Below are 27,189 nucleotides of genomic sequence, written 5' to 3'. Positions count from 1 at the left end.
CGTGATGTATCAATGTGTGGTGGCATTAAGGCAGAATCGTCACACATTGAAGTGTCATGATGGAAAAAAAAAAATCACACCGTTGATACTTGATTTTTTATGGTGCTCTGCAACTCCATTTTATTAAGAAGTGGCTCTCCAGCTGTTAAAGGTTGAGTACCACTGGTTTAGGCTAGTAAAAAAAAAATCCAACCAAAAAAAACCAACCAAAAAAAATCCCCAAAGTAGTCCTCTTTCTTTCAGGGTTTCTTTGGCAATGTGAATGTGTATCAAACCACAAAATACTGTCTAAAATTTTAAGCATGGACAAAAACCTACCAAAAAAATTAGCAATAAGGCAATAGCTTCTTCTTTTTCAAAGTATTTTTCAGTGTATTTTTCAAAGTATTGTAGATATTATATCATGTTAAGCTAAGTTCTTCTTATTCTCAGTGAATTTTATTCTGGTATTATATGCTTGTTACTATCTTAAAAAAATATTTCTATTACTTTACTGAGATTTTTCCACAGTATAGCCACTATGGCTCCCTAGGTGTGTGTGCCACTGATAGTTTATCAAGAAAAAGCTTTCTGTAATAGGTCCAATGATACTTTGAAAAAACGAAGGTTTGGGTCTGGTTTTGTTAGTGAAATAAAATGATGTGTTTAAATGTTATTGTGACATTCGTTGCTTTAATTGATGTGTGCTGTCAATATTTTCTTGGTTAGAACTTTTTGAGTTCCCTGTGGAGTGACTTGACATTGACATACATCTTTTTTTCCCCTTTTGTGTTATTATTGCTTTGTAAGTCACAGTACTTGTTTTAATGTTTATTTCTGAAAGCACACTTTTCTTAATTCTTAAGATCTTAAGAATGTGTCAAAGTAGAATGCCTTTTAAAAACTCCAGTTCCTAGAATCTACGTCGTCACTGTATCAGAGATCATATTGCCTGTTGTGTAGAGAAAACAGAATATGTGTTGTGCATTATTCATTTAAAGAGGGTTTTTTTTAATATGGAAGGCAAATGCTGAGTTCCTACATGCATACAAATTTAGATATTACTCAGACATTATCAATGTGGACACTCCTAATGTGCACTAAGTGAGCAGTTGGTGACGTTTTTCCATTTCTGTCAGTAACTTAGTGTGCTGAAAAAAAAGAACTGTGCTGTTATATAGCATTTTCATTCTGTAAGGCATTTTGCAAAGCACTACTCTGAGATAGCAATTAAAATTATATTTTGCATAAAAACAGTGTGTGAGCTGTCATATAGTCATTTAATATTTCTTATTAAAAGTAATTTTCCGGGAGCTGGACTCCTGTGCATGTAAAAGTTTCTCATGAATCGGGTTTGTTTCTATCTGAGAATCTGTGCAAGATTACCACTCTGGCAGAATTCTACAGAGTGAAAAGAAAATATTATTCCACCCAAGAGGAACAAAATAAGTCCATGGAATTAATTGTGATAATTATTAAAGATAAAAATAAGTTGTGTTCCGTACTTCTTTTTGGTTGTATGTTTTATTCTAAAGTAGTATTGTTAACTGAAGTAATGAAATTGCTTCTAAATTGTAACAGGTTTTTTTACTTTTATTTTCTAGGGAGCAGAGACCAAGCCCCCTTGCTTACAAGATCTGGAGTTACAGGACTAGAAGTCAGTTACGCTACTGATGAAAGAACTCTTTTCCAGGAAGTAGTGAATATTGTAAAAAGGTAGCATATCTGTACGTTCTGCTTTTATTTTTCAGGCTTGGAACAGCAGATTTAGTTCCTTCAACCCTTGCCAGTCTTTCGAATACTGATTTTTTTTGTTGTTGTTTCCCTCAAAGGCTTATTTCTAGAGTGGACAAGCATGGTGGTCTTTCAAATAAAAATACTTTTTGCTTTTCCTTTTCTCTGACAGCAAGAACATTCAGATCCTCTTAAGCAGCTGAGTTACAGTCTTGAAACTTATCAGCCATATAAGTAATCTTTCTTAACATACAACTTTCCTGTTAACCCCAGAATTCATTACACATCTCTCTCTGAAATTCTCAGAATAGTAGATATTCAGAGTGCTGAGAGCTGTAGAAAACCCCTCAGAGTGGAAGAGTTTTCTAGGAACTCTGAGGCAAGACAGAAATAACCCTGCATGGTACTGAAACTGCTGCAGTTTAAAATAAGTGTTCATTGAAAAAATCAGTCTCCTTCATTAGTTTTGTCTTCTCTGAATGGAAATCCCCTGCTCCATCAAACTTAGAAAACTGCTGGTTTTCCCAATCTCCACCAAGGCTGAGAAGCCTGTTCGGAAGCCCTCTCGCCTGGTGTGTCGGTGGAACCACAGACGTCTCTCCAGACCCTACTGACAGGTGCAAAGCTGTAGAATTTCAAAGAAAACAAACAGATTTAAACTCTGAGTCACCCTGCTGGAACAGAGACACAAGAAAAAAAAAAAAACAACAAACTAGGCAGAGTACATTTGCAATTCTTTCTCTCTCCAACCAGAAAACCTCTGATGAGAAAGGCTTTGACCAACCCCATGAAGCCAGAATACAAAAAGAGTTGCTGAATGCAACCAGCACAGGGTGGGTCCTGACAGAGCAGCAGATTCCTGTTCAGAGAAGACAAAATTCAGGTAAGGAATATAATACTATTTTTCTCTTTCTTGGAAATCTAGTGCTCCATCAAACTTAGGAAAATTACTCAGAATGAGAAAATGCCAGTAAATGAAGAATTCTCCACCAGTTGTGTGGAAGTCTAAAACATGACAGGAAAGAAAGAATATGGTAGAGAGAACTCAGCAGTTAAAAGATGTGTTTATCACTGAAGATCAGAAGTCTTCGGTATCTGTACATGCTGAAGGCATTACAGAACAAAAAAAAAATCATGCAGTTTTGGTGTACTTAAAGATGGAATGTACCAGGTTGCTGTCTGAGAAATCTCTGCATATGAGATCTTCTCTAGCATGTGCTAGTGTATATTTTTGATGCAGCAACTTCATCCCTGAAGATTGAGTTAGTTGACTTGTATTCCTGGAAGATAAAACATTTGCTCTATTAATGGAGGCACAGACTACTGTCATCATCTTAGTCTACTTCCCTCCCAACTCTAGAATAGCACCTCAGCTATCAGACTTCTGAGGTACTCTAAAAAGAGATAGTTTTTGCAACTTGGACCACATCTGCAGTTTGCTGCTCTTTTTCCCCCTTTATTTTCTGTAGCTTGAGCAAAAAAAAGGAGAAATTTTGTTGGAGTTAATGTTTTATATTTCTTAAGCGTAAAACAAGTGTCTAGGCCCAGAGTACCTTTAACTGAAGGAGGAAGTATGGTAAACCGTGTAATTAAGAAGTAGTGGACTGCAAAAATTCCTCAATGAGAAATGAACAAGCAGGCAGCTTTAATGAAAATTAGTAATTATTTTTTAAAGAATCTTCTGTTTATCTTTTTAGTGTTATTTTTTCCAGCACGAGTTAGGTACTTTGGCTCTTCTGGTAGATGCACTTAATAGTAGATCTGATAGATACGAGAAAGAAAACTATCAGGCCATATTTTAAAAATGTTACCACTTGAACTTTATGGATCAACACTCAAAATCACCTTAGTTTTCAAGCAAGGAATTGTATCAGTATCTTATGTTCTGATACATGCTTTAGGCTGAACAGTAATAGGCTCTTGTGACTGAACAGCATGCCCAGCATGACTGCAGCCCGCTATTGGTTCATGTTCTTGGCCTCTTGGGCAGTTGGAGGGAAGGGTGCAAGACTGAAATTCCAGATTCCTGGCATGATGAATGGCAGACTGTCTAATCACTCTTGATTATCAGTATCAGGAACAGACTTTATCAACTTGTTGGAGCACGGAACAGAAAGGATCTCGGCTGCAGGAGGAGTTCTCTTGCACAGTCCAGTTTAAGAATTCTTGTTCCTATTTCTAGTCATTCTCTTAGTAGTTGGCCTAATTCTTCCTTTTATTCTGTATATGTGAAATTGTGGAACATACTTATTTGTTTCAAGTTCCAGCCTTCTATTTCCTTGTTTAGGCCTTTTATTTTCTTTTCATCCTGACTATTGAAAATAAATGATGGTTGACTCTGTAACTTCTTGTCAATACATGTAAACTCTGGAAGAGCCCAGTAGAGAATTCTGGGTCATTGCTTCCAGCATACCGATGAAGGAAAGGTTGTTCCTGGAAAATTTGTAACTTTTGCAATACTCATAGCTCATCAATGTCTGACTAGGTTTTTGTCACTGAAGAGTTTTTCCCAAACTTCTTGTAGCAGAGCTAAAGTTACTCTTTGTTCACTGAAGATGAGTATTGCTCCAGAAGGTTCTCTGGAATAAATGAACTGAAGTTGGATTCAGTTAATACCTTCACTGTGAAGTTGTTTAGGTTGTGCTAGATCTGAATAACCACGGTACAATTAATACCTTGGCATCCATGAAGTAAATACCAGGTTAAATGTTCCTCTGTAGATTAGCAGATGTTGTCTCTGATTAACTCAGAGCCCTTGGCAAACAGAAAAAAGTCATCTTGTGTTCTAGTAGACCAGAAGAAGACCTGGTTGTTTCTCTGGAGTTGTGATCTGTGATTTCATCTATACTGAAAATCCACAGATTTGTCCAGATATTGAGAAGAATAAGCACCTCTGTTTCTAGGAGATTATTACTGAGACTGACTAACCTGTGAAATAGAAGCACTTACAAGTGTGAGTACCAAAGTCAATGCAGAGACAACATTAATTTTGAAGGGTATCGGAATACTGAGGTTGAGGTTGAGAGTCAGGAAACAGACAGAAAGGAAGAGCCACAAATACGAGTTTGGAGGAGGGAGGGAAGAACAAAAACACAGATCTGTAAAAAAGAAAAGCATCGTTAGATTGGTTTTTTTGTACCCTGACAACTGTCTTGGACTTTGAGAGGGAGCTGCACTTGCATAGGTCCAAATTTCCCTTCTTTGGTAAGCTGTCCTCTGGCTGTAAACCAAAAAAAGGGCTTCAGCTCAAAACTGGCATAAAGCAGCTGGGAGACAGCATCCTTCTAATCCTGTGCAGCTGCTGGGGATCTCCTAGAAGCAGAGACATCCAAGTTGTAGGCTATCTGGAACGTTCAGAGGGGATTTTTTTTTTTTTTTCTTGAAATGGAGCCTAGACGTGTATTGCTGTCCTAAAGCATTCTGTTGTACTGCCTGAGGTGCTTTCTTGAATAGATCCTCTGTTGATTCTAAGGTGTCAGATGCACTGAGAGAGGAGAAAAATTGGAAGAATCTCTCTGCTTGAGGAAGTAAGAGAACCATCTCTCTGAACCTAAAGGCAGAAAAAAGAGTAAACACATTTACATACTTCCCTAACACAGGAAAGCTGATTGAGGAGGAGGAGAAGGTGGAAGGGAATGCTGCAAGAATGTTTCCATGGGGATTTAAAACTAGATAGGAAAACTAGAGATGTATAAGCTTGATGGAGCAGTGGATTCCCATGAAAGAGAAATTAAATGTTTGGGCTTCTCCTTCACTTTTAGGGCAAATTGTTCTGCTTCTCTTTAAGGGCAGTTGCTAGCAGATAGCAGAAAAGGGTTGGTCCTGTAGATGTGAGAGGAGCAAAATTTGGGGAATTCATGTGGGAGTGCACAGTCCCCATCTCTCAGACAAACAGAGGATGTGAAAACAGAGTGGGCTTGAAACAAAGAGTAGCAGATTCATTGCTACTTGAAACTTACCAGACACCCACAGCTCCTTGTCTCCACTGAAGTAGTTTTTGATGGAATTACATGAACAGAGTATAAGATAAGATTTTACATAAACATTTTGGGGGTAACATTTGTGTATTAAACTGTTAATGCTTAATACTTAAATATTTTTTACTAAGTTTTCCTTGTAAGGTATAATGCTAATGAATTTTTTTGTTTGGATACAGTGCATTATATTTCTTCTTCTGTAAATGCTCTAGCAACATCGTCTTCTTAAAATAGAGATGTTCTAATCTAACCTTCTTTTTCCAGGCCAGTATCATCTTCATCAGTGACATTTTCCTGTAGAAATCTGTATCTAATGTCCTGTATCAACTTTATGGATTTCTGTTGTCTAAAGCAAACTGGAAAAATGTTTTCAGAGATTTCAGTTACATGTTTGAACCACCAAGAATTCTATTGCTATGCACAGTTACTGCTCTTGTCTGTATCATAGGTCTGGCATGGTTCCCAACCCCCCTTTTTCTCTTAATCATAGCTGGAAGAAAAATAGTAGTCAGGAAAAGCGGACACATAATAGAAGGGAAGGTATAACTGGGAGCTTTAGTGTTCATTCACAGAATCATCAAAAGAGAAAGAGGAAGAGATGTCATAGCAGCAGATACGACTTAGCTGGAAAGGCAAATAATCGCCTTTCTTCTCTCTGCAGCATGTATGAGTTGAATGTTAATGCTGTTGTGTTTAAATCCTGCCAGCATAAATGCTGCTTTTCATCTTTGCAGAAAGTCTGGCAACAGCATGCAAAGCAGTATCAGGGCCCATCCTTTTAACAAAAGAGCATATGTTGGCAAGCACACCTCTTATTCCTGTCGTGTTACTCCTAGCCAGCAGCTTTCAAATATCAGTATTACAGTTTACTGGTTTCTTGCAGGTGTAACAGCTGGTCTCGTTACAAGTTCTTCTGATAAAATAGTTTGAATTGATGTCAAAGACCAGTTTCATAGTATATGTAAAAATTGTGAGAGAGGAGAATGAAACATAAAACTTGTCCTCTTAGCTCACAGCCTGTTGTCTTTGTGGCACCATGTGAAAAGGAGAAAGTGAGAGAGAGTCACACTTCAGCTAAGTTCACATCAGCTAAACTTTGGGTTTGCCTGTTCATTTTCCCATGTGGAATAATGTACTCTTTTAGCTCCAGAGTTCTCTTCTTCTCTAATAGCAAATAGAATACCACAGGAGGTCTCAACAAGTGCCACACTGGTTCGTTGGTACCACTGGTACACAAGACTGGGCTGCAGGAGGGGACATTTCTGCTGCATAAATTGGGATATAGTTCATCAGCAAGCAATATAGAAGCAGGAGACAGTGTCTCTTACTAGGTACAAGAAATCTGATAGGTCTCTTAAACCTGTTGCATAAGGTAGATCTTATCTATATGTAATGCAGGAGTTCAGGGTTATAAGTGTTACTTAGTAGAAAGGAGTTCTTCAGTTTAATATTACTTTGTTTTTTCCATCAGAAATAATTTGAGAGAGACACTTGGGAATGCATACAGATATACATACAAAATACATATATGTGTAACTTACTGCAGTATCTCTGCAGTTCAGTTGCCAGTAGTACGTTTATTGGTTTTCATGCTGTTAGAAGGATACCACTTGGATCCAATTTTTAAATATGGACAAACTGACATTAAAGGACTGTGATTACAGGAAATTCACAGTAAGATTTGGTCTCACCATTTGCTAGCTATTCTACCTTGATTTTCCATTTAGATACCTTTGTATAAGTCATCTGACTGAACCATAAACATCTGTACTTCACAATCAGTGTCTGATTAGCTATCCTCATCACCAGAAGAGTTAAACAGAACAGGATCTTGGTCTGCAAGAGGTGGCTAAAACACAAAGAATGGTTCACCCAAAGAGGCCTTCTTGTTCAATGACAATAGAGACCAGTTTAGAAAACTTGAGATGCCAAAATTAGCTGAAATTAGGCACTCCCCTTAGTACATGGGTGGTATTTAGTGGGAATGGAAAAACAAAGTAATGTGCTGTAAAGTGATAGCCTGTAAGTCAGTAATGTGAAATTACAGGCGATCTCTAATGGCCTGGACAAGCAAGACTGAGTTGAAAACTAGCACACTGCTTTTTTAAAAAATCTTTTCATTAGTAAGTTTTCCAATCTACATGTGGATTTACATAAAATTGTGTTAAAATATGTGATATTTAAGTTAGACATAATTTATTTATAGAAGAAAAATAATATATCTGAAAACATCATAAATTAAAGGGTTTTTATGTCTTGTCTCATAAAAACACCTTCACATCTGAGGGATACTAGAGAAACAGCTCTTGAGATCATATACAGATAGATTACAGTGGTCATTTTGTTCACTAGGTTAAAAGGCGATGGGAAGGTTACCTCCAGAACTGATAAAATATATTCAGTTGCAGTAGTAATATAATAGCAGTACTAATTTTGTTTAAATAGGAAGTGAGAAAGGTAATGCCCTGCTTAGGCAAGTTACAACCCAAAGCAGCTGTCCTTCATCAGCTGATGAAGGACAAACTTCACCAACTTGCTGCTTCCAAACAGTTCTTATTTCTGTTCAGAACAGGCTTATAAGAGAAAGCAAATTTCTGGCATAATGAATATTGTTTTATGTATCACTTAAGCAGTTCTTCATGAGTTTCTGATTCACATTTGCATCTACCATGGAACACATCTGCATAATGCCTTGTCCTGTGTAAAATCTACAAGTATTTTCCATTTTGAATTATGTGATGACAATTTTCAAATATGATAACGAATTACTACTTCCCTCATTTTAATTAATCAGTACAGTTTTGCAATATGCTAGGACCAGGATAGCTTAAATACAATAATTACTTTGAAAATATGTTAATTTTTATAATGTTTATTTTATGTGTGCATAAAACACGGCATAATTCCTTTTTATTTCAAAGCTGAAATTGAGCTATTAATAATTTTGGAGCATCATTTCACAATCATTGTACGTTGTGCAGAGCAGCAAGCAGTCATAACTCTTTTTGTCACTGGCTCCACTGCTGGAATGCACTGCAGGCTAGCTTGAGTCATTTGTCCATAAATTGTTCCAAGTGGCTTTGGGGTTGTACCATTGGTAGAAGAGGTTTCCATATTGAGTAAATTTACTACTTCCACTCCTGATGATCATTTCCACCTCCAAACCCAAATAATTCTTCTTTTGACATGAACAGCAGATAGCAAAATATCCCCCAAATTCAAAGTGCTAGTTCTTTTACTTTCTGTAGAATGCTAGAAATCAAAAACTTGCTTTAGAATCCCTTGCTTTAGGTAAAAATTGTATCAAAACCATTCCTTCACAAGTAGAAGTAGGTAATAAAGGAGATTTTTGCAACTTCTTGCAGGTGCAAAAGCCCAAATTGTAATAAAGAGAGAGCCATGCTGAGTAACAATATTCAATTATTTTTCACAGAAGGTCAGTGTCCATGGCAGAAGTGCGGATAAACTGGTTTTTGGAGCTATTCTCAGAGTAATTAGTATCTTCAAAGTGAGTTGTCGTTGCCTTTGGCAAGGACACATAAGCAAGGAAGACACTTTCCTAATGAAGTCTGAAGCTTCATTTGTAATGTCTGTGATACAACTAACTCAGTATTCAGGGAAAGGCTGTTCTGTATTCAACAGTCAGGAAATGTTTGTATTTTTTTAATGTATTTATGGATGCAAGGAGTACAGAGTTCTTGTTCATAATCCAAGGCTCCTGCCCACTCCCTCCATAAACTAAGGTCTACAAGCCTGCATCCTGTTGTGGGGTTGGGCATAGACTATGCTACAGGATCCTCAGCCCATCATCCATCCTCTACCTCCTGACAGCTGCCCTGATGTCTTTCAGTTGTATTGAATACTGCCTGCTGCATCAAGGTTGGAAAATACACTAAAAATCATTCAGTCTAACCAAGAAGCAGCTATCTCACTGAAACTTCCTTTCTTTTTTGCTGTAAAAATAACAGATATCTTATGTTACTTTGTCCAGTCTCTTTCTGCCCAACAAAATCATTCTTAGGCTATTGAGCAAGTCAGCAGATCATGACTTGTGGTTTTAGTAGTGCCTACTCAACAGTTAGGTGATACTGGGTCCTCTGAGCTGTCTCCTACCTGTGCTTTGCCTTTAAAGCCACACTTTTTGTCCTTCTGTCTAGTGAGCTTTACTCAGAGCCTGATTGGAAATGATTGTGTCAGAAGTCAATTCTGACTTGTTTGTCATACTTGAGCCAGTTAGATTTTCCAGCTGGAAAGAAATACAGTATAAAATAAGTTTTTCTTGTGTGTCTTCTAGGAAAAAACGCTATCTAAATAAAGAGGTATTTAAAGAGAACTGATAGATACAGTTGCTTTTCTCTCTTTCAGTTTAGACAACTCTCACTCAACTACAATTGTAACTCCCAATAAAGGGTCATAATTTAGGACCCAGAGTTCCCTCTGATTACTCAAGGTTACGCTGCAGTATGTGTGACACAATATTATCTGTAAACATTCCAGTTAACCTGCTGGCAAGTTCTGTTCCATAGGCATGGCTGTCTTTCACTGCACAGCTGTCTCGTGCCAGTAGCTAAGTTTCAGTTTATGCTTGATACTTCCTGATGCCATCAATAAAACCTGATGAGACCTCAGTTTTGTTCTTTATTTGTGAAGACTGAAATGATAGAAGTATGTAAAAAAAAATTTCCAGTGAAAATATCCTTTGTAAATATTTTTGCCATTGAACATTATTAAAAATCCTAAGAGATTGCATGTTTTAAATATTGTCTCCTAGTCCAGATGCTGCTTTCATAGAAACCAATTGTGACTGCGTCTTTTTTAACTCAACATAATTTGAATGCAATCCTGTTTAGACTTTGTTCATGGAAAATATTTTTGTAAATTATATGAAGCTCATTTTTTCTTTTCCCCCTACCTCTCTAGATATGACCCAGACATTTTGCTAGGCTATGAAGTCCAGATGCATTCCTGGGGTTATCTCTTACAGAGGGCTGCGGCACTGAATGTTGATTTATGCCAGATGATTTCTCGTGTGCCAGGTAAGTTATTTGTTTAGGGCTTCAATTCAGTTCCAGTAGAAACAAGTTGAAATCTATGAACAAATTTAAAAAATAAATGCAGCATATTTCTTCAGAAATATTTTTTTTTTGTTCTTGCTCCTGTGTTGTTAATAGTATAATCATACACACCCTGGTGTTTAATGAATTTTCAAATTTGTGGTGTATTCCACTTCTGTGTGTGTCCTCTATTCATGAACCTTTACATTCTATAGTTGTGTGTTAAGTTTCAGTTCTTGGAGGTGCTTCTGCTACCAAACCCTCTTTTGCTTTCCTTGGTTCCAGTCATTCAGAGTACCTACCATAATCATCATTTGTGATTTCTCTGGCTGGAATACAAGAACATAAAACTGCTCCTGAGCAGCAATTGTTCTGGACAGCTTTGTAATAAAATCTTCACTTTCAATGACCTTTCTTGTACTTTGGGCAAATTTTATTGGGTCCAAGTGCTGATGCTTTCCTCCAGCATTTGGGAAAAAGTCTGTTTAGACTGGCAAGAAAACTTGGATGAGAATGGTAAGCCTAGTGCCTATACTTAGCCAGTCAATAGAAGCCATCATTCTGAAGAATGGAGTTAGTCAACAGCTAAATAAGTGTGCTTTTGCACCTGAGAAGAGTCAGGATAACTATAAAATGAAAAAGTGTCTCAAAAATTTGTTGTTGCTCTTTGCAGTCATCAGAGTGATGTGGATGAGTGAGACTTTAAAAATCAAAACAGTTGAAGAATCTGTTTTTGCCAGCTGTACAGAAAAAAAGCATCTGTACAAAAATGAAATTGCTCCGAAATAAGAAGTCCATTACTGTGATTGTTCTATTAAAACCTTGAGCCTGTTGCTTTGTAATGTTTGCAAAAGCAAATGTTAGGAGCTATGGAGCAAGGAAAATATAAAACAATGAATGTAAATGTAAAAAACCTAAAAATCTGTAGTGTGCTTGTATCTCAAATACTGAGGTTGTAGCCCACTCGCAACCTTTCTCCCATCAAAGTGAATATAGGGGAACTGGTAAAATGAGAAGGGTTATCCAGATGTGTCTAGTAATTTAGAAATTTGGGATTCCAGAAGAAACAAAACAGTGTAGGAAAGGTAAAAGCCTCTGACATATTGAGGGATGTAAAGGGAAATAGAGAAGATTGGGTTTTCATGGTCATTTGTAATGCAAGAACTGGAAATCAAGTGAAGCTAGCAAGTGGCAGCCACAGAATATAAGTTAATTTTTAGTTTCAGCATTGCTGAATTCTTTAGTTCCTGGTCAAAGGACAGTACAAATGCTTGTAGTGTACATTGCTTTAAAAGGAGATAAGCTCTTGCAAGAAGAATCCATTGGGAGCTATGGTAAATGGGAAAATAATGTCTGGCCCAGGAAGCTGCAAATGATTGGAAGCTGGAAGAGTTGTAGGGAGAGTATCAGTAACTGCTTCCCCCATCTTGAAGTACCTGACTTTGAGTACATGACAGAGCATGATACTGGGCTGCTTGAATCGTTGAGCATACCCAGTAGAGGAATCATCTTTTATGTAGTTGTCCTGTGTGCCAGGCCAGGAGAATATGTTGTTTAGCAGCACTGTGTTCACACAGTCCTTCCCTGAGGCTTGAATATTTGTATTCTCTTGATGCTTTCAATACTTGTGACATGTTTGGAAAAGAACTGAGTTATAGAGTCCTCCCAGAGACAAGAAAACACAAGAAAAAAATTGCATCTTCAGTTGAAAGTTGGTATTTGAACTTTGGTGAATTTTTAAATACTTCATATGTGAAAACAGGATGATGTGATAGTTTAAATATGAACAGGCCATCGGTGCTCATAAGTTTCTTTCTTCAAGACAAAGCTGTCAAATTTATTCTTCAGGAATACCAGTGCATTGCATGAACCTTGTTTATTTAGTTTCCTTGATGGCTCAAATTGAGATGATACACTAGTTGCAAAATAATGCCTTTGGGTACGATCTTCAGAGGTACTGAAGGATGTTCAGAAAAAAATTTTGACCCATTACATCTAAAGATGTACAATGTCTGTAGTAAGAGGAACAGTAAATGTTATAGTCAAAGGTTTCTTAAAACCTCCAGAGATCACAAAGATTTACTGCTCTACTGTAGAAGTATGGTGAACAATCTTTTCAGTTTGGGACACGTGTCTCTGCTGTTGTTCTCAAAGGCCAAGTCACAGTTCATGTCTTTGAGGACAGCTCTGTCTGCACTGTAGTTGATGCAGAACCAAACAATCAGCAAAGCTGTTAATAGTACCCATCCTCCTGACATAAACCCTTCCTCAAGTTACTGGTTTTGGGATACACATGAATGGGTCCTCAAAGAAGAAGAGGAACTGTATGGCTCCTAATGGTAGTGTCCCCATGTATTTCACAGTCAGGTTTCCTTCCCTACAACTATCAAGTCCCACACAACATGGGTTCATTTCTACTGAAGAACATCAGGATTGTATCCCTTAACATTTTTGTACATGAAGTTCAAGTGGGCATTCAGAGCACAGGCACAATCTGCACGGCTCTGGTGTTTGTAGTGCAGGTGTTCCTGTGCCAGCTGGTAGATGCATACTCAGAAGTGGAATACATAACACATAAAAATGTTTCTAAGAACTGCTGTTATTTTAAGGTAAGTGTTTGGTTTGTTTTGACAGAATTGCAGCAGAAAGATGAGAAAATGTTTACACTGATGAGCTCTTCCCAGAAATGTCATGCCATAAATGTCTCGCATGCATGACCATATACGTGCAAGTTGTTGTGTTCTCTGTTGCTTTGTGGCCTCCTTGTCCATGGTTTTGACCCCATCTGTCTTCCTCTTGCTTTTCCAACCCCTGTGCTTTGTATTTCCCTCTCTTCACATGCTGTATTTTCAGAACAGGAAGTGCTCCTTCAAGAAGTATGCGTCTCTTTCCTCCTGTTGAAATAAAGATGGAAGGGACTTTTCCTTTCCTGTGATTTCAACTTAACTAAAAAAAAGCTGGAATTCTCTCTGGTTTTGCTTTATTGGCTGAGTCTGGTGCTGCCTCTGCCCTTTACAATTGAACTATTTATAAGTCATAGGACACATCACAAGAGAAGTGCATGCTATCCCTGTGTGTGCATGGTGGCATTTTTTGTGTGCCCTCCTGTTTCCTCCTTTGCATCACAGCTCAGAGTTAGGGAGTGGGTAAGAGAGGATGAGAGGAAACTTCTTTTTACTTCATCTCGTGCACTCGAAAGATACGAGGAATGTCCTGTTCTGCTTCTTGCCAGCACAGTTCCCAAAGAGGCTTACATGGTTCTGGTGATGCATTTCCCACACCAGCTGTAAAGTTGTGCAGGTTTTTTGTAATATGGTGGTGCTCATCACAGGCAGAGTTCATCAGACAGTGGGTCTCTCTTGTGGTCATGGTATACTTTGCTGCCTGTTTTTTACCAGCAAGACGTGAAGCAAACTTAATGTAGGAAATCTCCTAAACAAGTCAAAAGAGAACTGGGATGACACTGAAGAAAGTAGAACTAACCAATAGTTTCTACTTCCAGTAAAAAAAAAAATTAAAAAATAAATAAATTTTAAAAAGTAGGGGAAGGAATGCAAGTTCCTCACTTTTACGGGAGATCTAGCATGTGGAAATGAAGAAAAGCAGAAGAAAAAATGTTGCTACTTGGTGGGGCATTTTTTCCACCCAAACATGGAAAGATAAATTGCTGCTTTTCCTCCTTAAAAATTTGAAACAATAAGGAGGTTAAAAAGATAGTATGCATTTTGATGAAGTGTACAAAAGGTCTGCTAAATTTTGTCAAGGATCTGTGATTTACTAATAAGGTCAGTAAATGATGAATAGGTTTTCTTAACCATATTTTAATTTATATGGGACACATTTGAAGATCAACATACAAAATGAATCTGTGTTATGTTGTTTCATAACTGTTCTGCAGCATTTCAGGCAATTTTTACTTCTGTCATCGAGGGTAAATGTGCTTCATGACTGTCTGAGGATCTAGTTGTTCAGTTCTGATTATTATAGCAAAGCAGTGTGTATGCACACTTCTACACTCTCTGTCCAAAATGTTCTGCTCTTAATTAGCAGGGTACTGTACAGACTGTGCTGTACCTGATAAATGAGTGGTGGCAGAATGCAAAGCAACCAGCAGTTAAAAAAATGGGTATGGATTTTAGACTTGTGGGTAAATTGCCTTGAAGTGATTTCTCTCCCATTAAACTAATAAGAAATAAGGCTGAGGATCAGTGTGTATTCATAATGGATTTTAGTCTGTGTGATACATTTAAAAAACATCTTTGTAAACTCTGGGAAAAAACACCAGAACTGTAGACTTAAAATGACTGGAAAAAAGATAGTTTAAAGAAGTGTATACCAAAAAGACTGTCTTCTCTTATGCTGCAGTATTCCAAAGCATGACAAAAATCAAGGATGACAAAAGAGGATATATTTCTTTACTTTAGACACTGCTGTCTCACAGAAAGATTTAGAATGCTGCTTCTGCATCTGCATTTGTTCCTTCCTATTTCCTTTTCCCTGTGCTATCCAGAACTCATGTCTACTTACTCCCACTGCTGTGGGTTTGCTTATAGTGTGTGAAAGAGACTGAATTTTCTCTCCCATGACTTGGTTCAATCTGTGTAAGATCATTGCAAGTAAAGCCTTGAGTTATAAGCTCCTTAGGCCAGAAGTCACTTTTTTTAAAATAATTTTTTTTAATGTTATGCACTAATGCATGTGCAGCTGACTCTCAAGTAACATTCAGCATTGCATAACCAGTAAATTCACTATGGAGAATATATTGCCTTGGACACTATTTCAGTAAACCAAAGTAAGAATTCTCTGCAAAGGGCAAGAGCAGAAAAAGGTTGGGGGAGTTTTATTTAGAGATTGTGTGGATGACTGGTGAATAAGTAATTTTTGTGGAATCAGCAGTAATCTTTATGAATTCTTATTTTTCTAGAGAGCATACATTGGAAGAGGGATGGTTTGATCTGGTCTTGACTGTCTTATAACTTGTCTAAATATAGTCTCCTTTAATGTCTTTAGATGAAAATAAAGAGAACAGATTTGCCACCGAGCTGGATGAATATGGAGCAGATACAATGAGTGAAATAAATATTGTTGGGCGAATTGTCTTGAATGTATGGAGAATGATGAGACATGAGGTAATTTTTTTTAAAGGTTAATGTTTTGATTTACTGAGTTTTCTAATTATTGCAGACTTAGTTGAAAGTTTCATGTAACTCATGTAACTTCCACAATTTTTTCTTTATACATCTTTTCAAATAGAGTAGTTTGACAGTTTGTGAGAATAAGTTTTGTGTATCTCTAAAGTACTGAGGCCTTTATTTTTCAGTAATGTTTCTTAATGATACTCCTTTTCACTGATTTGTGGGTTCTGAGAACAACTTACTTGTTTTAGGAATTTGTCTAGTATGGTGCTTTTAGTACAATACGTACTTGAACATATTTGAAACTGTAAGGGTTTTTTGGGTTTTGGTTTTTGGGTGGTTTTTTGTTGTTGTTTTTTGGGTTTTGGGGTTTTTTTGTTTGGTTTGGTTTTTTTGTTTTTGTTTTTTTGTTGTTGTTGGGGGTTTTTTGTTTAGTTTTGGTTTTTTGTTTGTTTGTTGGTGTTTTTTGGTGGTTTTTGGTTGGGTTTTTTTTGGGTTTTTTTTGTTCCATTTATAACTTTCCATTTAATACTCAAATAGCCCAGTCTTTACAAATCTTGTTCTGAACAAGTTCAGACCTGATCTTTATGAACTACTTAATTCTGCATATTCTTTTGAATTGATAAGAGATGCTTTTTCCTGACTTGTAAGTAGGGATTTCTAAGAATAAAGACTAGCTTTTTTAACAAAATACTAACAAAAAGTTAATAAAACTAGTTCTTGCAGTTTTTGAAAAGTACAGATTTTTTGCTTATGAGAGCCATCATGCATCTTGACATGTCCACTGTGCTTTTCTAGGTGAATCTAACGAATTACACTTTTGAAAATGTGGGCTTTCATGTTCTTCATCATCGTTTTCCTTTATTTACGTTCCGAGTTCTGTCTGATTGGTTTGACAATAAGGCAGATGTCTACAGGTAATGATCTATTAATCCATTTTGTTTGCTGTTTTTAAGGCCAGATTCTTAACATTGGATAGGTGTACGGTAAAGCCACAATAGGAAGAAATAATCAATTTAGCTTAGGCACTAGAGCAGTGTATATGCAGCAACATGAGCTTATTTACTTGGATGTTCTATTGTATAGTTTTACCTTCAATATTACAACAAAATATTTTCAGTTACATTTTCAACATACCTGAATAGATGTACTGTTTTGAAGTTCTGTAATGTCTTTATTTTATTTTGTATATGCTATTCATCAGAAGGGCTTTTAATGAACTGCCAGGCTTCTGTTTTACTTCAAGTGCATGTCAAGCAAACTAGGCTTTAAAGTATTACAAAACAGCACACAAGATGTTAAGACAGTAGCTATAGCTGCTTAAAAATACCTTCATGTGACATGTATCACATTCAGCTTCACTCTTCTTGAAGCAATTTGGTATTGTGTGCTATGAACAATTCATGAAACCGAATACTGATCTGCACATTGTTTGTACATAGAATTTCTGTAAAGGTTTCTGTAGCTAAATGGAAATGTGATTTATACTGAAATTATGAATTTATGTTCAGCTGTGGTAGGCATTCTTAATACAGAAGGATGTTTCCACAAAGGTCCACTTAGTTAAAAAAACATGTAAAGAGATGAGGGGGTAGTTGTGTCTGATTTGGTAATCCTTTGGGGCAGTGAGGAAAACAGGATGTATGTCACTGTGAGATGCCTTAACAGTAGCTTGCTGTAACGCCATGTGGGTATGTCTTTAGAATACCCCAGTGTATATATGCCACACTTTTGAAAGAGTTCTATGAAAATGTTCTAGAGGAAAATTTTATTTTCTGGTTTCTTACAAGTTACCATAAAAATACATTAGTCTTAGTAGAAAGAGCAGCAGTCTTCTGATTGTTTATAACGAGGTGTTTGCTCTCACAGATGGAAAATGGTTGATCATTATGTTAGCCGGGTTCGTGGGAATCTCCTGTTGTTAGAAAAACTGGATTTGATTGACAGAACAAGTGAAATGGCAAGACTTTTTGGCATTCAGTTCTTACATGTATTAACAAGAGGCTCCCAGGTAAGACTTTGTTCTCCTTATACTTCACAAAACCAAAAGAGCTTTTACAAAATGTTCTAGTTCTTCAGTATCTTCTCAGTCCATATGTGTATTTTCATAGGGTCACAGAAGGCTGTTAACATGAATTATCATGAAATTAAAACATAAAGAATACCATGCAATATATTATTGGTGCTTTTGATTTGCCTAGTCTCAGAGGTTAAAAACAGAGTTCCCCAAATGTAATCACTCCAATGAATCTCTTCTACTGCCTTCAGGAGCACTAAGCTTTCCTTTGAGTTGGTATTTTTCACACTTATATGAGACTGAAAATGAGTGTTAAAACATTAAGAAATAAAATTAATCGTGTTTTAGAAAGATGAGATTAGTTTCTTTCAGGGCAGACAAAGCAGCATTGAATATGTTTTGAGTGACATTTGTGGTGCAGCAGACCTCTGGGTGAGATTTTACAGTAAGACAAGAGGGGTTCTAGCTTTATTAAGTATGTGTCATGCAAGGTGTTTGTGGTTCTATTACTTTGATGCCAGTATCAGAGGGAAAAGGAAGAAGAACAGAGCAAGATGTGCACTTTGTTTGGGAGCCCAGCAGTCTCCAGTGACACCAAAAGCTTTCCTTGCCCAGATTGTGAGTGACTAGGCTAACTGAACTGCTTTCATGGCTACATGTGAGACCTGAGCAGTGCCTGAAATGCGAGTCAGATACTGTGTCGTGTGTTACAGCTCTTCTGTTATCATAAGCCAGCCAGATATGGGACTGTCTGAAGCTGCAGTTTCCTTAACAATTCAGTGCTATTAAAAAACTTCAGCCACCTTTTTTTTCTTAGACTGCAGTTGCCTGTGTCATCTCTTGACCCCAGAGCAGGTTCTTGTTGGTCTTTCTGGTAATGACCCTGTATTTGGGGGAAAAGGGGAGCAGGCTGGCAGGCACCATCAGCAGAACCATGGCAGTGTTAGCTCCCAGATCTGGTTTACCATACTATCAGAAAATACCACTGTTGGAGCAAGGGAAGAGAAATGCACAGTTAGGGACAGGGAGTGTGGGACTGGCATACTGCCAGCATAGATATGCTTAAACTGTCATGATTGCAGCCCACAAAGACTGTCTGCCTGTCATTTTCTCAGATGTCTGTGAGTGGGAGTGATCAACAGAAGCATGCTGCATTTTCTATCCTGACTGTTCTTTTCTCTTCCCTTCTGTGCATGTATGCTCTGTTTCCATTGAAACTCTCTAGATCACAAAAATGGCACTTGCAACAATTCTCAAATAATTTTATTCACATAGAAGAGTCCCTACCCTTTATGAAGATACTCCCCTTTAGCTGAAAAACATGTTAAAATTGAATAGTAATAAGAACAGATTTCAGATACTTTATTTTTCCATGTTTGAATCTCTCCTTGAATTTTACAATAACTTTTTAAAATTATTTTAGTTCATTGTATTAAGCCATCTCAAACATTTCTTAGTAGACTAAACAAAATCTAACAAGAGGTGGTCACAGACATTACAGATAATAAGCCAGATGTTTGAAGAACTTACTGGTTTTTGCACAGGAGTCAGCAGGGCTCATTGAGAGAGATTAAACTCAATTTGAAGGGGAAAGGAATAAGATCAGGCTCCCTAAAGATAAATCTGGGAGCATCACACCGGTGGTTGAGAAAGAGTGTCCTAGCAAAGTCCTTTTGTCTGCTGTCTCAGTGGAGGTGGGGGCTGGAGATCCACATGGGAGCAAAGACAAAAGGATTGTTGATGTGTTAGGAACCACAGATGCACCTGAAAAGAACTCCTTCTCCAAGAGGATAGTCAGACATTGGAACAGGCTGTCCAGGGTCACTATCCCTGAAGTTAAAAGATGTGTAGATGTGGTGCTTGGCAGCATTGGGTTAACAGTTGGATTTGGTTGATCTTAGAGGCCTTTCCAACCTAAATTCTACAATGCTATGAAAACTAGGGAAAAAAACCCAAAATCTACCTCTTGCCAGAACCAGTCCCTGACCACCTTGTCATACATCCAAGTTCATCACTGGACACAAATTAATGTGCAATTAGTGCAAGGCAGCAGTGGTCGTTTATGTTGCTCCCCAGCTATGCATCAAACCCCAACCTCTGTTGAAGGTGCATGGTCTCGTTAAGGCTATTGGTTCTGTAAGTTCATTTATAACTTCAAGGTTAAAGAAATTATATCTAACCCATTCAGTACAATGATTGCATACATAGTGTGTCAGGCAGACAGTTTTAATAGTGATTTAGTTGTTTACAAAGCACGGGATTTTACAATTATGCAGAATTTTTCTTTGATATTTCAGGATTTTTGAGTCCCTTGCCACCCATGTATGTAGTTTTCACACCATGTATTATGTTTTCAGCTATTTTGGGTTTTTATTCTGAAAGGACACAGTGCATACCTGCCCATTTGTACTTCTAAAGCCTTTACTAAAGCATTGAATAATACGCAAATAAGGCTGGGGGTTTTTTTTCTCTTGTTGCCAGCTACACATATAACATTTTGTGGTATCTTGAACAGGGTGTTGGTTGTTTTATGCTTCCTGTTCTGCTTGTGGCACCAGGGAGAAAGCATGATACCCAGTGCATTTACTGCATATTATACTTTGTTTTCTTTGGTGATCTGCAGGTCTGACAGTAGTACAGCTTATCAAATGCTCATTCACAGACAATAGTAGCATGGCCATCCACATATATTGTTGAAGCCTGTTGGATGATGGTTTTTTCCATATAAAAAAAGTACTTGATTTTCAGTGATTAGGGCTAAACAAAGAGGAAACATGTGGAAGAGTTCTACTCTGTGTAATACAGAGTACAGAATCATAGAATGGTTACGGTTGGAAGGGACCTAAAGATGATCTAGTGGTATAAAATACAATTAAAATGTACCTTAAGAGCATGGCTATTTATTTTGGAAAAGCAGTTATTTGTACTTTAAATTCAGGAAATGTAAGTGTGTTTGCACTAGTTAATACAGGTTTGTGCTGCACTTTTGGTGATAATGGTTTTATCCAAACTGCTGTGCAGTACCGTGTGGAGTCGGTGATGCTGCGCATTGCGAAGCCCATGAACTACATCGCTGTGACTCCCAGCGTCCAGCAGCGGGCTCAGATGAAAGCCCCACAGTGTGTTCCCTTGATCATGGAGCCAGAGTCCCGCTTCTACAGCAACGCTGTTCTTGTCTTGGATTTCCAGTCCTTGTATCCTTCCATTGTCATAGCATACAACTACTGCTTTTCTACCTGCCTGGGACATGTTGAGAACTTAGGAAAGTAAGTTGTTACTCTTCTCTCACGATCTTTGATTCTGTAGATACTTGAGTGTCTTTTCTAAGGTACTGAGAACCCCTGGTTGCCATTGGAAACGATGGGCACGTATGAATAGCACCATTTTCTGTTACACAGTACAGATGATAAAAATCTACCATGTGGGTGTGTGCACATGTTATACACATACATATACAAATCAGTTTGTGTTTTTAACTAAATACAGGATTACTCTGTTCTCTTAAAAACCCCTGGAAACAACTCTGTGCATGTGTGTATGTACACCTCTTTGACTTTTGTGGTGATGCTGGTTTTTAACATTGCTTCAAAATAAGTTAAAATTACTGTAAATCCACCATCTGTCTTCAAAACTAGACGGGGGTTATTCCTTAATGAACTATGATTGTTCCTGTATCACTTGTAGTTCACTCTGGTTCTAATTACTAAAAATTAAAAGGTACAATTGAGTTATTCTTTGTAGCATCTTTTATTGAGCTTAACAGTTATTCTATTAATTGGAAAAATATCTCACTGCTCGTTATAATTACCTCTGTAAAACAGTATTTTGAAGAATGGAAAGATGCCTGCAATAATTGTTAGGTGTCACCATCAGGTTTTCACGTTCCTGATTTGAAATTCTGAATTTGTAGGAAGAAAGTAAGTGTGCAGTGTGGTACTCAGTAAACATGCATGGTTTCCATAGGGGATTAGAGTACTGAGTACATACCTCCACTAAATCAGTGTTTGGTAATAATTTATAACACAGAGCAGAATTGATAAATTATGCATGCATTGAAATTTAGCTATTTATTACTACTTTATTCCTAGAACCTTCTGTATGTAGCTAAGAAATTTGAAATTATGTTATGTTTGTTTATGCTTGAGATTATTCTGTCCTTGCTGACATTATTAGCATTTTAATGTGAGCTGATGTTTTCATTTGATTAGTCTGTAAATGAATGAATTGTCTTCATGTTTAAATTTTCTCTTTATTAGGTATGATGCATTCAAATTTGGCTGTACATCTCTGAGAGTACCTCCTGATTTACTCTACCAGATTAGACATGATATCACAGTGTCACCCAGTGGAGTAGCTTTTGTCAAGGTAATGATATTAGTGCTCTGTGACAGCATTTTCACTGCCTGTTGGCTCACTTAAGATCAAATTGATATTGTAGTTTATATTTTGCTGCATTAAGAGCTGACAGAAAGAGGAGGTTCATTCTCTCATTTCACAATGTTTTTGATATTTGTCAAAGTGCTGAACCTCTGGCATCTCAGGAAGTAAAATGGCTTTATGCTTTGCTTTATACTGAAGGCTTATTTCATCTATAATTAAACTGTACTTTACTTGTGCAGTTTGGGGATCAAATAGTAATTATCTGTGTGTAACAATTCATTTTTCTCCTGCCTGTATAGCAGAATGCTTTCTTAGAAAAAGAGTAATGATTTGGGAAATGAGAGTCCCTGACTTGCTTTCTATTGTTCTCATTTTGTAATGTGTCCTGCTGGCTGACATGTAATGAATATGGCCTGGAGCTGTTAAAAATATTTAGGCAATCACCAGCATATCTGTATTTAATGTAAAACAAAAATTTCAAGTGAAGAATATTTGCAGAATTTTTAAAAGATAATGTTCCTTCATCATTTAATACTTTGAGAATTAATAGCTAAATGTTGAAGTCCCATTTTAGTTAATAAGGTTATCTAAACATTGCATCAGCAGAGCTGATGAATACAAAGAACAAAAAGCTATTTGTTCCGTCCTTAAGAGCTTTGCCTGTATTCTAGGTTCCTTGTAGTATTTATGGGAAAAGCCAAACTGTTGGTGGCTGGGGCATCTTGCTAGTTAATTTGTTTACCTATCAGTTGTTAACTAACTGTTCTAGGGCTTGATTTTACTCTTAACTGTTTATGTTGGGATTTCTAACACCACGTTTTTCTTTGTTCCCTTTATGGCAGCCTTCAGTAAGAAAGGGTGTGCTGCCAAGGATGCTGGAAGAAATCTTGAAGACCAGGATAATGGTGAAACAGTCAATGAAGGCTTATAAGCATGACAAGGCTGTGACTCGAATGCTTGAAGCTCGTCAGTTGGGTCTTAAATATATAGCTAATTTTACTTTTGGCTATACTGCTGCTAATTTTTCTGGAAGAATGCCATGCACTGAGGTAAGGGTTGCAGGTAAAAATGTATAAAAATGTTGGAAAGACACTAGTCAGATAACATAATATTATTATTTGAAACAAACTAAATACCTTTAGAAAAGCTGTTTTTATTTGTAGTACGGAAAATCAGAAACTTAGGATTTATTTGTGATCTTCCAGGAAAATATGAAGGTCGTCTTCTTCCTGTAAAGTAGCATTTGGTGTTGGCATTGCTGTAGAACTGTTTCCAAAGTTAAATTGGATTACAGTTCTAATAGTGGAAATAAAACAAAACATTGTAGCTTTTTCTTCATTTTCATAGGAATCAGCAGAATCCAAAAACTGGAGAAAATGATCCTGAGCAGTCTTGTCTTGCTCCATAGATTTTTAATATATATTATAAATTTCTAAAGAAGCTTAAAACAAATTCTTCTTAATTTTAATACTTTATAATTTTTTATAATTTTTTTTTTTTAGTTCTTGTTATTTCGGGGTAAATTAAGCAACCTTTTTATTTATTATATGCATTTAAACCATGAAATAAAATATATCATCTCAATAGAGTGATTTTCATAACAAGATCAAGCATGGATAGACTGTAGTTACCAAGAGCTAGGATTTGGTTTAGCAGTAGAAATAAAGATTCTCAATCTACCTTTGCAGATTGGAGACAGCATTGTTCACAAAGCCAGAGAAACATTGGAGCGTGCCATTAAACTGGTGAATGATACCAAAAAATGGGGTGCTCACGTTGTATATGGTGATACAGACAGGTAATTCTTAATTTGCTTCTTAAAATGTATTAAAATCGTAATAGTTCTTCATAGATAGATTTTGCTTTTGTCTGAGCAAGGTGAATTTATGATGCTGAAAAGGGTGTGTGGATCTTCTTTGGATGTTGCTTATTGCCTTGCAGAATATGCAAAGTGAGCAATACCAAGTTTGCTTGGGTTTCTTTAAGCACTTTAAAGGTTTCCTTTCCTTTGAAAATTATGTGGAACAGAAAGGGGGGGGGGATATTTTTTCAGTTGTGAATTAATATAAATCTAATTTACCAAATTATTATTATTTTTGTGCCTATTCCTGCTGCCATTTTTATTTTTGAAAATAATGTGTATATATAACACAGTAGGCATTGCACCTCGAGGAAGGCACTGCTTTAAGCTTCAGAAGTGGATACAATTCAAAAGCAGCCACCAGAGTATACAAGGATATTATTAGGCTGCCTGACATACATTTTCTCAGTCAGTCTTTCATCTAAATAATAGCCATGCTCTAGGCATATCCATCTCTGTTCCATACTTGGATAATTTTTCAGCCATTGGGAAACAAAGCTTGTCTGGCTGTCATTTCTTAATAACTTATTAATCCAGTGACTGATTTCAGCCAGGTCTGATAAAAGACTTGACATTTCAAAGATACTGAATTCATGGTGGTTTCATTAAAAAAAAAAAATGTTGGAGAAAGGAAGTAAAATCCTGCTGCTGCCCACAGTGGGAAAAAAATGGTATACCAGGGCTCTTTACAATTCTTTCCTAGGAACTCCAGTTTTGCAGTGCATGGGAGCAGTCCATTCCCTGCCTCATCAGAAGTCACAGCATTCATTAGCCCTTTGGCACTCCTCATCTCATGCTGAACGCTGAAGTTGCTCAGTTTTTTGACTTTTCTAGCTGAAGAAGGGGAATAAAATTCATAATGACATCCCTGCCTTGCTACCAGGAAACTATAGCATACAGTTTTCAGGAACTGTGTTGAACAGATTTGCATTCACTTCCTATGTCTGATTTCTTGTAGCATGTTTGTACTCTTGAAAGGAGCCACAAAGGAGCAGTCTTTTAAGATTGGTCAAGAAATTGCTGAAGCTGTAACAGCAACAAATCCCAAGCCTGTTAAACTGAAGTTTGAAAAGGTAAAAGGAAAAAATTTTGCTTGAAATGTGTTGGGTGTTATCAAACCAACAACAACAACAAAACAAAAACGAAACAAAAATAGTTGAAGATGAAAGATTTTTCTGAACCCTAATGGACATAAGGATAAACAAGTCATGTGCTGTTTCTGTAGATACATTGCAAGCTCCTTAATGCATCAGGGACCTTTTCAGAGGAGCACAACAGTGTGAACAATAAAGAGAAATATTCCTAATTTCACATCAGTGGCTTGTTGTGCTGGCAGCATCAGGCAGTTTGAATTTCTTCTCATCTGTTTTGGGAAATACCTCCCTCAGTTTGGTATTGTATACCTACAATTGAATCAATGTGTGCAACTTAGCAGAGGAAATGTTCACCGTCCCCAATTCCAGTGCATTAATTACAAGCCTGATATTTATTTTTCAGACAGCTGTAGCACACTCATTTCAGCATATGTCCACATGATACATACACCTATAAAATGAAAAGTCATAAAAATCCATTCATTAGGCTTCTGGAAGAAATATTAACCACAACAAATCTTTTATAGAAGAGTAAGGCAATATATTACTGATTTTGCTGGAAGTTGGTCACTGTAAAGTTGTTAGCAAGGTGTTCAGGTCAGTTAGCATTAGTCCAGGTTGTCTGGATATTTTCAAAGTACATACCTGACTCAACAAGGTCAATTAAAATTTGTAAGCCTGAGGCAACCTAAATTGCCTCCTCTTCCTGACATGAGAGTCAGGAAGATGTGGTGTTATCCTAGTAACACTATTAAAAAAAATTCTTCTCCATTCTTAAATTTCAAAGTTTTCAAGGAATACTTACTACAATCAAGAATAAAATAAGAGGTTGGAGAAAACAAGCAAAAGAGACCATGACCCTAAACATCCATTCCAGAAAAAACTGTTCTCCAAGCACAGGCATTTTAAAAGCATATTTGCTCCAAATGGAGATACTAACCGATTTTTGGCATCTCCTTAAGTTTGAAAACAGAAAGTTCTAAGCAACTACTTGTGCTGGGAACGTTTTCTTCTCTAATATTTAAAATGAAGTTGTCTTTATAAGAAAGAAAGATAATAGAGTTACATAAGAAATGGTGGCAGGTGTGATCGAGAAAAGTAAAGATACTTGCAACAGTTTATATTGTGTGTCACTTTGCATCTGAGCTTCAGCTAAATGATATATAAAATGATTTAAGAATGGAACACCACAGATCCCCAACTTCCTCAGCCATCCTTTAATAGTCCTTTGATCTATTTTATCAGTTGTAATGATTTAACAAAAAAAAAGCAAACAAAAAAAAAACCAACCAAAAAACCCAAAAAAACCCAAAACCAACAAACAAACCAACAAAGCACAGTATTCCTTAGGAAACCCTCTATGTCCCAAACACATTCCAGACTGGGCTGTCTTCTTTCTAAACATTCCAGGTGTACTTGCCATGTGTCCTGCAGACTAAAAAGAGGTATGTGGGTTACATGTATGAAACACTGGACCAGAAGGACCCAGTATTTGATGCAAAAGGCATAGAGACAGTCCGAAGGGACTCCTGTCCTGCTGTTTCCAAGGTAAAGTATTCATAGATTTCTTCCTGAATGAAATTACAGTCTTCTTATTATTTCATTTTTTATTTTTCCTTTCTCAAAGTTTCTAGTCCTCTGAGTTGTCTTAATCTTCATCTGTTTTTCTTGTGTGAGCTATTTGAAAGATAAAATGAAGATCTTTTACAGCATTGCAAGGATTTGTATTTTACAGCTTATATTGCGTCCCATAAAAAGCTCTTGGCCTAAGTGAGCCCTCTCAAAGACCATTCTTGATCCAGTTCACTTCAGCTGGAAGTATTACTGCCAGATGAGTGAGACACACTGATCTGTCTTTCAAATAGCTCACCTTCATAATTCTAGTTCAGCTAAGAATTCAGTTAAAACATCTTTTTTTTTGCCTGTTTATTTTAAGCTGTGTATTGAGAGGTTAAAAA

General features: G+C 36.9%; 1 protein-coding gene across 3 annotated transcripts in view; it reads left to right on the top strand.

Moving 5' to 3' along the window:
- Positions 1 to 27,189, top strand: part of REV3L (REV3 like, DNA directed polymerase zeta catalytic subunit) — a 112,405-nt gene that overhangs the window by 78,169 nt on the left and 7,047 nt on the right. For all 3 annotated transcript variants that reach the window (XR_010358598.1, XM_064412942.1, XM_064412941.1), the window contains exons 18-28: positions 1,584 to 1,695; positions 10,611 to 10,726; positions 15,755 to 15,873; positions 16,678 to 16,796; positions 17,749 to 17,890; positions 20,918 to 21,162; positions 22,153 to 22,261; positions 23,119 to 23,325; positions 23,965 to 24,074; positions 25,096 to 25,210; positions 26,642 to 26,779. Coding sequence is in view for 2 of the 3 variants with exons in the window: in XM_064412942.1 (XP_064269012.1) it covers positions 1,584 to 1,695; positions 10,611 to 10,726; positions 15,755 to 15,873; positions 16,678 to 16,796; positions 17,749 to 17,890; positions 20,918 to 21,162; positions 22,153 to 22,261; positions 23,119 to 23,325; positions 23,965 to 24,074; positions 25,096 to 25,210; positions 26,642 to 26,779 (1,532 nt within the window). In the remaining variant the exon portion in view is untranslated. The remainder of the gene's footprint in view (positions 1 to 1,583; positions 1,696 to 10,610; positions 10,727 to 15,754; positions 15,874 to 16,677; positions 16,797 to 17,748; positions 17,891 to 20,917; positions 21,163 to 22,152; positions 22,262 to 23,118; positions 23,326 to 23,964; positions 24,075 to 25,095; positions 25,211 to 26,641; positions 26,780 to 27,189) is intronic.

The sequence above is a fragment of the Passer domesticus genome, chromosome 3 (assembly GCF_036417665.1).
Source record: "Passer domesticus isolate bPasDom1 chromosome 3, bPasDom1.hap1, whole genome shotgun sequence".
Lineage (NCBI taxonomy): Eukaryota > Metazoa > Chordata > Aves > Passeriformes > Passeridae > Passer > Passer domesticus.
This window is presented reverse-complemented; position numbering and strand designations above follow the sequence as displayed.